Here is a 14,249-nt window from a genome sequence, read left to right on the forward strand (position 1 = left end):
AAATATGGTTTCAAAGTAAATACGACAACATGGCTTTGTACGTTGTAGTACAGCAAAGGAGGAAGTGGAGGGGTTGGTTTCGCTGTCGGCAGAAATAGTTGCTGAAAATGAAAGAATGTAAATCAAATTTGAGCGATTGAATGGGACATTGTCCTTGGGCTTCATCAGTAAAACTGAAATATAAAAAATTGTATTGATAAACTACTGGCTATGTGTTGTAGCCTACTAGTGTGATTTCTGAAGTATAGCTTGGTTTTTAAAATCTGCTGTAATCTACAGTAAAAGGTGAAATTTACAACCTTCTATCACATAGAACAGAGGCTAGACAGTGTTAAAGGAATAAAGCAGGGATTTATTATAAAGGCCTTCAAAGGACACACCTTGGGCAGTACAAGAGCCTGGCCAAGGCTACATCCAAGACGGAGGACAGGTCACAACTTTTAACACTTTTATAAGTTTTGGTCCATTTCCATATTGGGGTTAATTGTCTAATTACAGCTTCAGGTTATGAAGTCCCATTCTCCCACATTGTTCTCCTCAATTTGCCATTGTTTATACTTTTTGGGCCTGAAGCTGCAATGGTTCTTGGGCTGGAAAAGGATTTTTTTTGTCTCAAAACACTTGCTAACACTTTACATGAAGTTCAGAGTTCTATGCTAATGCAGTACAGAATCTGGAAAATATGAAAGCTAAAATTTAAGACATCATCTGGAGGATATTTTTATGTTTATTAAAATGCACATGAGTGTCAGAGGAACATAGGAATATGTGGAGACAGAAACAAGTTATTGAGATGTAAATGAGAACTCAGGTGTTTCTGCCTGCAGCACATAAAATGAAATCAACCCCTGTCAAATAGAGTTAGGCTGCAGTTCTCTGTGCTGCTGATAGCCCAGTCATCTTTGCTGGGAATGACTGGGATCCTTGTGATGGGATTTATCCTAAGGATACACTGCTGGGAGGTGGTGTGAGTATGATCTGTGCAGCAGGTGCACAGATGTGCAGCCTGGCGTGACCACTGAGCACTGAAACCTTTTGTGAGATGTGTGAAGTCTTTCCCTGCTTGCACTAGAGCTGTTAAATAGTAACCTGCTAAACAATTGCTTTGCTATAATGATAATTGCTCTGGCCTGTTCTAAGAGAACTGTTTAAGGAAGTGTTTGACCTCAGGTGTTTGTTCTTTACTGGCTTCTCAGGTTTTTTTTTCCCACTTACTATTTCTGTCAACTCACTTGGTGTGGTTGGTGAAATCATTTTGGTGTTTGGAGGGAACTGTGAGAGAGGAGAAATGGGGTTTGGGATCACCCTGAAATGAATCTGTTACTGCTGGAGGACAAATTCACTCCTGTGAGCTACTTGTGCCGACCTCTTTTTCTCCTTATCTTTTTTTTCCTCCCACTTGGAGCTATCTGCGTCTCATTTCAACCAAACACAGATTACTGATGAGAAATAGTTGTTTTGAAATTGGAATTTTGAAATCTGACCTAACTAGCCAGCTGTGACTGTAGGGGGCAATCCCAGTTTTTAGTCCTTGTCTTTATGCCCCTGCTGCCTTGGATTTATTCTGTGGCCACGGAATGAGTTAATATTCTCTATTGGATCAGCTGTATTTCAGGGCAGGATTTCTGATGGATCAGGCACCTGAGCCATGGCTGTAGGACTACAAGGTCTGACACAAGGGAGGCAGGGATCTTTATCTGGAGTTGGGAGAAGGGAGGAGGGGGTAGAGTTGCACTTTCCCTAACCTCAGCAACCTCAGAGAGGAGATAGGAAACTCGTGTTGGGCAGGAATGATTATAGGGTTTGATTAATTGCACAATCTGATTCAGGGCCAGGGAGGGGGTGGAACATGCCAAACGAGATTAGCAAGTCAATTCACTTTTAGGGTAGGAAGGTGGCAAGCTGAACCAGGATACTGTAGGAAAAAATAGAGGTATGACAAAAATGTGTTAGCATTGAGAAGCAGAGCCTTGATCTTTTGGTGGGATACTCAGTTATGTAAAGAGGGAGTCGTGTTCCTCTATTCCTGGGGAGAAAGCCTGTGTAGGTGGTGAAGCTGTCAAGTTGCCAGCTTGGACCTGGCAGATCCTGTTTGTTGTCACTTACCTGGCTGAACACAAGCAGCTTTGATTTCTGTAGTAAGATGAAGTGTAGTAAGTCAGTGAAGATGAGAGAGTCTCACACCTTCACCTGCCCTGTGGCAGCCCCTGAAATTCCCAGGTGAACACCAGCCGTGGCTTTGGCAGTTCTGCTTTCTTGCTTTGGCTCAGCTCCCGTTATTTACTAGGAGAGCTCATCCTGAATCCTACCAGCATCCCACCAGGAGCATGGCAGTGGCTTGTGCTGGCACTGAAGAGGGCTGCCAGGAGGGTTGTGGGGTCCTGGAGTGTCCCTGGCATCCTGCTGGGTTTGCGCGCCTGAGTTGCGGTCACACCTTCTGCCTACGGCTCCTTTTGCCACCTGACTTGGCTGCTGCCAGGTAACAGTGCAGCCAGCTCCTGTGGCAGCAGCTGGAATAAACTGGGTTGTTTTTTTTTTTTATTGTCAAGGGGCTTCAGCCCACGTTGGAACAAACAGGAGGAACTTTGTGAGAATTTAAACCACACCGCCGCAATCTCGCTCTTCTCTGTATTCTGAGGACACACGTGGTCCTGCCTTCTCCCTTGTGCTGCTGTAGGGAGCTCAAGTGGGGGAAAAACTTGGTTTTTCCTTTTCCAAGTCTTTCTGACGATGTGGAGCTTTGTGCAGTGCTGATGCTGTGTCAGGGAAATGGAAGAGGGAGTGCTGGTCAAGCTTTGCTGGCAGCATTGTTTAGCAGCACCCACTCTCAAGCTGGAGGAGTCTCTCATTCCAGGCTGGAAACACTACAGCCGTTTCTGAGCAAATTGCAAGCTCATGAATGTTTCTGATGTGCTCAAACAGATCTTTGTGAGCTGGGGAGTTGCCTGTTTGTAGTCATTCTGGGACAAAAGCTGAGTGTTCTGATATAAGCTGGCTTTGGATCAAGTTCTGAGTGCATCTTTCCTTTGTGTCTCCACTGCTTTGTACCCTGCCCAGCTCTCAAAATAAATTATAAATTATAAAAAATCGGAGACAGCTGCAATTTATATAGGCTTAAAATTCTCCACTGCATTTTTGGTGTGAATTGCTTACCTCTGAAACGGATAATTGCTGATTCAAATGTCCTGATTAGAAAGTATCCCAATAACTCAACCAGACTATTTACTTACCAGCTTCTCTTATTTGAAGATCAGCAGTAAACAAAGGCAGAGTGAAGAATTCGCCACGTCGTGACAGAAGGTAAAAGAAGGGAAAAAACCTGCAAGGAGATCAGCCCAGCAGCAGATATTCCACACTTGTGGAATCCAACGGCTTTGGGGGATCTTTGTTACACTTCCAGAAGAACAAATAGCACTGCCACACGTCCACAATTGTGTCACCTGAAGTCTGGTAGTAGCTGTAGTGTAGATGGCTCAGCTTCCTCCTGGGATCCGTTTCATCACTTCATTCTCACGAGATCAGTGGTAAGTCTGGAAGTGGTGCTGGTGATCCTTGCTGTGGACAGTGTGAGTTTGTATCTGCTGCCTTGCTCGGAATTTTTGCTTTGTCATTGCTTAAGACATACAGGAAGAACATACAGTCAGTTGTATGATAAATAAATATTGCTGACATTTATCAAGTGCGATACTTTGCTGGGAAACCCAGAAAAACCCTTACTAGTCAAGCGTGCTAGAAAATAAAGCCTTTTGTCCTTTTCTGTGCAAGGTATGTATTTGAAAGAATAAATTGCATTTTCAAGATCCTAGGTGGGAGGAGTGCCCAAGATTAGCTTTCTTTTCTTAGCCAGAGTGTATTTTCTCCCCGATAATTTGATATGTGATACAGACTTGTAGAATTACAGTTTTAGTTCTTGCTACTGCAATATTAAAAAAAAAAATGAAAACCAGCAAAGCCCCCCAGCAAAATCAAACAAAAATCAAATCCTCCTTGCATTAGGAAAACTAATCTTGGAAGTTTTATGGCATCAGTTCATGTGGTTCCTGAGATAGAATACTGAGTCAATTGTGTGTGAATAACAAAAAAAAAATAACAATTGAAAGACAGAGCGCTTTCCATCTGAGCCATTTTATGACATTTTCACTAGCTGAGCAGCAGGAACAAAGTAATTGCAGTTTTATCCCTTGTGAAGATTTCTTCAGTCATGAGGGTGAATAACTCTTCTCGTGGGATGACTTTCTTTCCTGTGAATATGCCAGAATTATAAAACGAGACCCTGGTTATGTAAAAGTTCATAAGGCAAAACATTCTTGAAAAAGGTTAATTAAAAATCAGGGACTGTAGTAGGCAGTGTGACATCAGATATTTATATGTACATATGTACTTACATTTACAGATGTTAATTTTAAGAACAAGGCTAGAAGGAGCCAGGAGACACACTTTGGGTACTTCTAAAAACACAAATCCACAAAATGCTCTCCTTAAACAACTGAAACCACAGATAGGGAATAGAATAGATCAGATTATTATCTTTGTTTAATGCTTGCACTGACAGTGAAATTAAGATGCCTTTTTAATTCAGCTGAACTGTAGAGAAAGACCCAAGGATCCCAGTGAGGCACAAAGGAGAATTCCTTCCCAATCCCAAAGCTGCTCAATTCTGTTCATGTGCTGCAGTGTCAGTCCCATTGTCCATCTCTGGAAATGACTGATTTCTATTGTTAGAGGAAGGCAAAAGTAAAGTAAAATCCTGAAAGCAGTAAGAAAAGAAGGAGTTCTCCAAACTGTTAATTAAGAGAGCCATCACTTATGTCCCAGCAATACCACCAAACCCAGCGAGACAGGGAGTTGTGGAATCTGACTCTCAGCGTGTTGAGCTGATGTTTAATAATTTTGAGCTGACATTTAATAGCCCCCAAAGGAGGGCTGCACACCAGGCAGGTCAGCTCTGTGGGCTCAGGGCACTGCCACGTTGTCCTGCTTGTTCCCATGTGCCACCAGGCTCCTCCCAAGGCCACATCAGAGCAGATGGGAAGCAGCATAACTGGAAGGGTGGTTCTTCAGGCTGCTGGAGAACTCAAAAAGTTTGTCTTCCACTATTCCAATATTATCAATGACTTGTGTGATGGTTTTGTGTGACTTAGTGCTAAAAGAAAATCTAAATAAAATAATTTTCATTTTTTTTTCTATCGTAGGTATAGAGCTTTCATTTTCTCTCTCACTTTCCTGCTGTATGCCAGCTTCCATCTATCAAGGAAACCTATCAGTATAGTGAAGGTAAGAGAGGTGTTGTCCTTGTTTAAACATCCTCCTGCTCCTGTCAGACACGGATGTTGTTGTCTTTTTCAGTATTTCCTGTTATGAAAGGCAGGGTTAACCTTTAACTTGAAATGCCTTCAAGATGGGAGACTGATAAAGCTGGCACACAGTGATATTTGCTTGATAAACTTTAGTGAGACCACACCTAGAATATTGCCTGTAAGTCTGGGTTTTGGGCTGGAAGCAGCTGTGCCTACACTTAATTCATGTGAATGAATCTAATTAGAGATATTTGAGAGCTTTGCATTCTTATGGTTGAGAAAAGTTGATGAGTTGAACATTCCACTGGCATTTACAAGAGTGTTCCCAGTACTGTTCAGCATCATGGTCATCATTTTCTGTACCCTTGTGGCTGTTCCCAGTGGAGCTGATGACACAAATTCTCTAATTCTGGGTTTGTAACTTTAATCTTCAGTGTTTATAACTTGCCAAACACAAACCAAATCCCCCAGTGCTGCATTGCATAAAACTGGGCAGTAACAGTGGGCAAAGTACTTGATGTTACTGCAGAACTTCAAAGATTTTCACTGTCAGAAGCACCAGTTTACTGTAGAATGTTTTTTTCTAACCATGGTATGGTGTCTTCACCCAGCAAAATACCAAGCAATTAAAAAGGGCCAACAATTTTGCTGATTTTGGTAGGTTTGACAGGTACATATAAATCCAGATTTGTTAAATTTCTTGCTGTAGGAGAGTTATCAGTCCCCAGTTTGCAAGTGAATTTTCCATTTTCAAATGTCCTTTCTGTTTCAGGGAGAGCTGCATAAGCATTGTGCAAGTCAAGTTGAACTTGACTCCTACAAAGAATATGCTGCCCAGATCCAGCCTGTCAAAAAGCCATTTAATGCCTCTCAGTGTGGATGGGAGCCATTTGGTAAGGCTTGGCTTTTTTTGGTTTTGTATCTTTCTTTCCTAATAATGAGCTGATATTAATAATTAGATTATTAATTATTATATATTCATAATTAGCTATTTCTTCACATATGAGGAATGTGCATGGAAGGGGTGTTTTGTTTTCCATGTCCTCACTGATTTCTCTTAATAATGAGCTGATATTCATAATTAGATTATTATTATATATTCATAATTAGCTATTTCTTCACATGTCAGGGATGTGCATGGAAGGGGTGTTTTGTTTTCATGTCCCCACTGACTTCTCCACAGAAAGTGAAGTTGTGACTTACCTTATGATTTTTTGCTACTTAAAGTCCCTTAAACAAGTGATATTATTTTACTTGTTATATCTAAGAGATGGTTTCAGTAGATCAGTTTTCAGTCAGAAAATGGGTTTTGTCTTTAGCAGGTCTGCTTAGGAAAAAAGGGTGAAGAATAAAATCAGTCGTTATCATTTTCTGCTTGTTTAATTCAAGCAATCTTTTAAGTGAAATTACTTGGTGCTTATCTAAATTAGAACTTTGCAGAGTCCTTATCTGCCTGAAGGAATATATTTCTCTCCATTTTAATGAAGAAAAAGGGGAGACTTCATTGCAAGAGAGACTTGACAACTTACTGGATAGTTTATGAACCTGGCCTTTCACTTGAATAGGAAAAAAAAAATGCCTACTGGACAATTTAATTTTAATTTAATTGTATTTGACTTTAAATGAGACTTTGAATCATTCCTTGACACTTTTAATGCTACCAGAAACATCAGTGAAACAGATTATCCCATTCTGTGGATGTGCCAGTCCACCCCAGTCTGTGTAGCCATACATTCTAATTAGTCTTTAATTAGCAATTTTAAAAAAAGTCCTGCTCTCTTCAAAGATAATTAAAGCTCTGAGCTCTGGGGTTTCTGTGGACAAAATCCAGTGTATTAAGTCCTGCTTCAGGGTCTGCTGAAAAAATTCAATCCCCCAGGTGGGATGCACTTAAACCTGGGGAGTGTTTCTTGTCCTTTGACCAAGGGGAGATTGAGTTTGTCTGAAATATTGATTGACTTTTTTTAATGGAGACTTCTCAGCCTAAATGTCCTCCTTTTTCCATGGCCGTTATTGCCAAGCTGCCCCTTTGGAATGGCACTGAGACTTGTTCTTTCAGGTATTTTTCAGGCACAGCTGGGAGTTTTGATAGAAAACCACTGGAGGAAGGAATTTGCTTTAATATCTGCGACTTCTTGCTCAGAGCCAATAGCAATTGTGGCAATTTATTGCAAAATAAATGCACAAACTGTCTGGGTATGAGCTCAGGTCCCTTGAGAGCTGACTTGGTGTTTCCATCAGGGTGGAGCCCCTTTGCTCCCTCTGTCCTGTCTGCAGTTCCCATTTAGGTGTGATTGTGGTTGTTTGCTCTGCAGGGCAGAGCTGTGGGGTTTTTTTAAGCAGAACTTCTCTGTGCTTTGTGAATAGTTGGAAAATGAAATGCAAAAGGCTTTACCCATTTTTAAAAAATAACTTAATATTTTAAATATTTAAATAACTTATATGTTTAAAAATATAAGGCTGATTGTTTAAAAGCCTCTATGATGATGGATTTTTTTTAGACATTTTGACTTTTAGGACCTCATGCTTTTGCAACTCATCTTACCACTTTAATCAAGTCTGTTAAATTGGATTATGGATTTTCTGTTGCCTGAGGTCTTTTAAGAAAAGGGCATCTTGCTAATAACTAATGAAAACAAAAAAAAAAAACCTTGTTAATAACTGATTGAAAACAGTCAAAATGCTGTTTTAAATAAGGTAGAGTTTAGGATGGGCCTACCAGTATTTTCCTAATATGTTAGAGGCAGAAGGGTATTTTTTTTTTTTTTTTGTTAAATAAAATATTGGCAGAATGATTATTGAAGTCTAAATGTGCCTATTGGAAATTGAATGTCAGTGCACATTCACTGACATTTTTCTTGTTATATGTAAAAATGGTTGGGAAATAATTAGTACATTTAAAGTGATGATTTGTTTTGAAAATTATTCTTAGATAAGAGCAACTACAAACAGCTACTGGGAGCACTGGATTACTCATTTTTGTGTGCATATGCAGTTGGGATGTATTTAAGGTAAAACCTCACTCTCTTTGCTATTTATTTATGGGGTTGTTTGACTTCTGTGATACTGATACTGCAGAGGTTCTGATGGAGAGTGAGAAATTGATTGCTGATGGGAAAAAAAAAAACCAGCATGATTCTGAGCCCCAGTGGTATCAATCTCTGATACACTGAAAACTTTTTACCTGCACCAATCCTGACTGCCTTGTGCAGGAATATTTTCCAGGTTGAAGTCTAGCCTTTCTTTTTTTTTCATCTGGAATGTAAATTAATCAGTCAATGAATCTCCAGTCAGTCTCCAAATTGCACTGATTGGGTCAAAATTATTGTCCTGGCTTTCTTTAGTCAAAGAATGGGAGCAGACACCTCCTAAAAATACTACCAAACCCATCCTGAAGTGTGCAGTCTTAGCTGCTCTTTGGAGATGATGTTTTTCATTGACTAAAGCCAGAACCTTCATGACTTGAATTGTTAGCAAGGGAGACAAGTCTGACTTTCAGTGGCTGGAGATGCATAATTTGGAAAATGACTCTGTAAGTAAATGACTTTGAACATGCTCCAGATGAGTATCTCCCTGAAAGATGCTTGTGCAGATGTCAGAACTTAGCAATTAATGAACTTGAAGTGTTTTGTTAGGGTTTTTTCCCTCCTGTCACATCCTAAAAATGGCTCTTTTGCTGCTGTGAAGGCAAGCAGCAGTTACCAGTAGAGCTTCTCCTCAACCAGAATTAAACAACACAAAATATCCTTCATTTGTGAAGGCTTTTGGGGTGTGATCTCATTTTTAATGATGGCTTTTCTCTCTGTTTCCTCCCCTGTTCCAAGTGGACTCATCGGAGAGCGGCTGCCCATCCGCTACTATCTGACAGGGGGGATGCTCGCCAGTGGACTCTTCACTGCAATGTTTGGATTGGGTTATTTCTATAATGTGCATAATCTCTGGTTTTACATCATGGCCCAGGTAGGCACACTGTTCATTTAGACACTCAGAGTTCCTCCCATGGTGCTGTTTAGGGTAATACTGGGGGTTTTTCACTTGCACACAGTGATGAGTTGTTGGGTGGGAGGATGTAAATGCTGGAATATCTTGTTGATGACAGGCAGAAGTGATAGAGTGGGTACCCCCAGGCTTGATTTTTGAAAAATGGTGGGTTTGTGTTTTTTTTAGTGGAAGAAATCTTTGAAAGCAAATTAATGTGTTTCACTCTGTGTCAAATCAGCAATCAGATCTTTGCAAGCTTAAATGCGGGTGAGTTTTGAAACAAGCGGTGTTTACTTCTGTCAGTCTGCCAAGACCTGAGTGACACATCCTGGCTTTCTCTGCAGGAAAATTCCATTTACACTGCTAATGATGAGCAGTCTCCCACACTGGTGTGGCTGGGAATAGGCAGCTTATGTAACGAGGTTCACTGTGGGAGATTTTTCAGAGCTCTGATCAGGTGTCACAAGATTTTTTACCATTGGCCAGAATGGAATTTAGCTCAGGACCAGGGTAGGCTTGGCACTGGGACCATTTTGTTCAGGTCTGCACCTTGCACTGCTGCTTTCTGTGTTGTTGCAGTAACACTCTCCCCTCTGCCACATCTGCATGTGAGCAAGGTGGCATGGAGAGATACTAACCTGGCACAGCACTGCTGTAACCTTGTCACCAATTAATCTGTCACTGCCCAGCCCTCTGGGATCAGGGCTTTTCCAGGACAGAGCTGCCTGTCTCTGCCCTGTGGGATGTGCTCAGTGAGCCCTGTAACTCCAAGGGGGCTCTCACACCACCAACCCCATTGGTTTTTGTTGGGTAGAGTGAGATTGGCTTTTGTTGCATGTTCAAATGCTCGTGGTGCATGTGAGGTTTTGTATCGTGATATTTGTGTTATGGTGCAATTGTAGACAGGGAGCTTCTTAGGAGTTGAGATGAGTTAATGTTCTGTGCAATGTGGAGACTGAAATAGTTCTTACTTCTCCCTGAATATATTAAATTAAATTCCTCCTCTCAGTTTATTTACAGATGTCTGTTAAGCATTTTAAAGTTATCCAGTCTCCCCTAAAGTTGTCTTTTTTTCTGCTTTATTTGATTGCAAACATGCTTTGCCATATGCTCAAGCTGAGCTAAGTGTTATGCTGCTGCGTGAGTGTGGGGAATTCACTTCTCTTTTCAGCTCAGAGCAGTGTGTTTTTTTGGTAAATATGTAACTGAATTACAGTATTCTGTGATTTAAATCATAAACTAATTATAGAGATGTAGGTAGAGGGAAGAATCTCTGCAAAACTTTGTAACTTGTCTATTCTTGTGGGGGAAAAAAATGCTTTCAAAACCCTCCATTAAATTTCTAAATTCAGTGCATTTGTGTAGACTTCCTTTTCCCAATGCAGCACTCAGCAGGAATTGTGTAGGAGCCTGGTTTATGACAGGAAATGTTAATTTATTATTTTTAATACACTTTCAGATAGCCAATGGGTTGGTGCAGACCACTGGCTGGCCGAGTGTCGTTACATGTATTGGCAACTGGTTTGGAAAAGGAAGGTAAATTACTCATAATCCAAAGGTTTGGAAGTACAGATCAATTAATTCTGGGCTGTGATATTATAATCTATTTAAATATCTTTCTTAGGCTGTGTTGTTTCAGTTTTGTTTTTTTTTTTTTAATGAAACAAAGCAGTTAGAATTTTGAGAGGAGCTTCCTTTGTTATGCTGCTTAATTTATATATGGGTTTGAAACTGTCTCTCTTGTGTCAAAACAGTGTTTGTGATAGCTCTTTTTCAGATGAATTATTTCAGAATTGTATTAGAATTATTCTTGTAAATATAAACAGTCTAAAACTACTCTTAGTAAAGGCTGTTATTATGCCATTTTAATGTGAAATTTCCTGTGTTTTCATTTCTGATTCAAAACTGATTTCTGTCAGGGCGTAACTGTAAAAAATACCTTTGTGTAATGTCTTTTTTTCTAACACACTTACATAAACTTGAAAACTTATTTTAGAAGGCAAAATACATATGGCAACTGATTTAACCTTTCTTTTATCACCTTCTTTAAATCATCTGCTTGGCTTTTTTTGTTTGTTTGTTTTTGTGGGGTTTTTTTTGTTTGTTTTTTTTTGTTTTTTTTTTTATTGGGTTTTTTTGTTTTGTTTTTATTTTTTGGTTTTGTTTTTTTTTACTCTTAATCCTGCACAGTGACCACTCATTATGTTTATTTTGTCACACCATACAGTAATTTTCCATAAATTTTGCAAGAGTTACATGCCAAACCCACTGACTCTGGTAATGGTTGATGCATGTAGCATATAATAATGCTACCGTGGTACCATCCTTTGTATATGTAGGGCATTATTTTTAATCAGTTCCAGAGAAGGACGTACTGAAATTCAGTATTTGATTTTTATATAAACCACACTATAGTTTAAAAATATGTAGCCTCAAACTAATTTTCCATTAGGAAATGCAGAGAATGGTAACTGTCGTATAATGTTGAACAAGACTGGGGAGTCTGTGCAAAATAAATACATTTATTCAGGCTTTGCTTTGTGCAAAAGCAACATCCTTTACTTTTAGGATGCCACACAGTGGGCTGGTGAGTAGGGCTCTGGTTTAAATGTCAGTTACCTGGTCTTTGTTTTCATTCTGCTCTAATTCCCTGAAGCATGAGCAGAACTCCTAGATTTTGTCTCCAGGCCATGGAAAAGATTTGGGTTTATTCAAGTTAGGCTGCTCCAGGTAAAATCCTGCTGAGGGCAAGGCAGTTTTCCCATGACTTAAAAGGGGAAAAAAAAAATCCCTGCTATCATGAGTTCAGTGGGATTTTTGTGCTTTTCCTTAGCTCAGATGGAGCTGATGTGCAGCAGCTCCAGTGTGGGATTTCCAGGCAGACAGGAACCTGATGTGTGTTTTAGCCAAGCTGGTGCAGGTGTCATCTTCTACCAGAGCCCAGCAAGTCCAGAATGGGATCAGAAAATACTGAATTTGCTCCACATATCCTCCACAATTTGTTTTCTTCTGCATGACAAGTCTGATATGTCCTGCAAGCATCAGATTATCAGTACAATGTGTTTGCAGGAGGATTTTTATTCCCAAAAGCATCACACTTGGTGTCCACATGCTACACAACATCAGCATGTTTGTTTTAATCAAAGAAACTGTCCAGAAATATGCAAGCCCTGGTGGTGTTTTTAAATGCCAGTAGGTGCAGGATAAATTGTGTCATGCACAGAGTATTTACAACAGTGCCTTGAAATTGCCAGGTGGAGATTGTAGCATAAATAAATGATCAGTTAAAGAACCATATGATATATTTCACTGACACCACAGCTGCACAGCCATTTTGATACACTTTTCTCAAGAGATTAAAGCTCATAATGAATATTTGTGTGTTTGTGTGTTTTGTTTTTTGTTTTTAAATGCAGGAGAGGTTTGATCATGGGAGTCTGGAATTCACACACTTCAGTGGGGAATATCTTGGGATCCTTGATTGCTGCTTACTGGGTGTCCACGTGCTGGGGTCTCTCCTTTGTGGTGCCTGGGGTCGTCGTGGCTGTCATGGGGGTTGTTTGTTTCCTGTTCCTTATTGAACGTGAGTGCTTCAGTGGGACACAGCCATGGGGGGCTCATACTCCTCAAGCTGTGCCCCTGCTTAGAGAGCTTCTTCCCAGAACACTTGGTGGAGAAGAGCCTGTGTGCCTTCAAAGAGCTTATCCAGTCAGAATCATCGAGGTTGGAATCATCATCAAGGTCATCCAGTCCAACTTTGACTGATGTCCACCTTGTCCCCAGCCCAGAGCACTGAGTGCCACGTCCAGGCCTTCCTTGGACACCACCATGGGGACTCCAAACCTCTTTGGGCAGCCCCTTCCATTATTTAACAAACCTTTCAGTGAAGAAATTCCTGCTGGTGTCCACCCTGAGCCTGCCCTGGCCCAGCCTGAGGCCGTTCCCTCTCCTCCTCTCCCTGTTCCTTGGGAGCAGAGCCCGACCCCCCTGTCTGTCCCCTCCTGGCAGGGAATTACAGACAGCAATAAAACACCCCTGAACCCCCTCAGCTGTTCCTCCTCTGGTCTGTGCCCCAGAGCCCCTGACAGTGACACTCCAGAACTGAGCCCACTGTCGTGTCTGCAGCCCCTGTGTTGGGAAATGCTTTCTGTGTTGGGAAATGCTTTCAGTGTCCCTTGGCAGAAGGTGCCAGGTGGCTGCAGGGCACGTTCTGTGCTGCCATTCACCCCACCCCATCATCCTCTGTGCCATCAGCTACAGCAGGCAGCTCAGGGAGCAGCTTTTGACACTTCAAATTGAAGAGGAATGCCCCATCCTGTCCCTCTGCAGACCCAGAGATGTGAATGCTTGTTTTACTGTTACTGTCCTGTCTCAGGAGGTAAATTTTGGCAGATACAAGAATTATTCTGTAACTAGCTGGACTGCCAGAGTAGCACTTTTTATCTTTACTGTCAGTTTATTGGCAGTAAGTTACACTGTTTTAAAGTGTTTTAAGAGATTTCTTAGGCTTGTTTTCACTCTTAGCTATGTGTGGTATTTTATTTCAGATCCTAAAGATGTCAGTTGCTCCTGCACACCGTCCAGTGTAAGTAAATGTGTTTTCTTTTTTGATTTTTGCCATAGACATGTTTATTAAGATGGTTCTGTCAATCACACTGTGTGTGTGGCTCTTTGTGCCAGGCTGTTTCAACTGATGCTGTGCTTGAGGCAATGATTGGTCTTGTGTGCTTCACTGGTAAACCAGGAGCTTATTTTCTCTCAAAGTAAATGAATCAAGAGGTGAATTAATTTGTTTTGGAACAGCTGATCTTACAGTAAATCAAGTAAAAACTGTTCATCTCCTTTTTTTTTTTTTTTCTTTTTCTTGAGTTTTCTTATTTTTCTTCAGTCTTCCTGAGCATCTTCACAGGGTGTTTTGTGTGCTCAGAGTGAAACATTTTAGAAAGTGTGGTGTCAGTGGTGGAAAGATTT

At 40.8% G+C, this 14,249-nt stretch overlaps 1 protein-coding gene across 6 annotated transcripts in view; it reads left to right on the top strand.

Moving 5' to 3' along the window:
- The window catches only part of SLC37A1 (solute carrier family 37 member 1), a 35,570-nt gene that overhangs the window by 976 nt on the left and 20,345 nt on the right, over positions 1-14,249 (top strand). For 2 of the 6 annotated variants that reach the window (XM_053971274.1, XM_053971271.1), the window contains exons 3-10: positions 3,250-3,524; positions 5,193-5,274; positions 6,070-6,190; positions 8,230-8,308; positions 9,122-9,257; positions 10,738-10,814; positions 12,695-12,861; positions 13,826-13,863. In XM_053971274.1, the coding sequence (XP_053827249.1) occupies positions 3,469-3,524; positions 5,193-5,274; positions 6,070-6,190; positions 8,230-8,308; positions 9,122-9,257; positions 10,738-10,814; positions 12,695-12,861; positions 13,826-13,863 (756 nt within the window). In that variant the 5' untranslated portion in view covers positions 3,250-3,468. Of the gene's footprint in view, positions 1-3,233; positions 3,525-5,192; positions 5,275-6,069; positions 6,191-8,229; positions 8,309-9,121; positions 9,258-10,737; positions 10,815-12,694; positions 12,862-13,825; positions 13,864-14,249 lie in introns of all 6 variants that reach the window. The other 4 variants (XM_053971277.1, XM_053971278.1, XM_053971276.1 and 1 more) reach the window with 4 other exon arrangements.

The sequence above is a fragment of the Vidua macroura genome, chromosome 2 (genome assembly GCF_024509145.1).
Source record: "Vidua macroura isolate BioBank_ID:100142 chromosome 2, ASM2450914v1, whole genome shotgun sequence".
Lineage (NCBI taxonomy): Eukaryota > Metazoa > Chordata > Aves > Passeriformes > Viduidae > Vidua > Vidua macroura.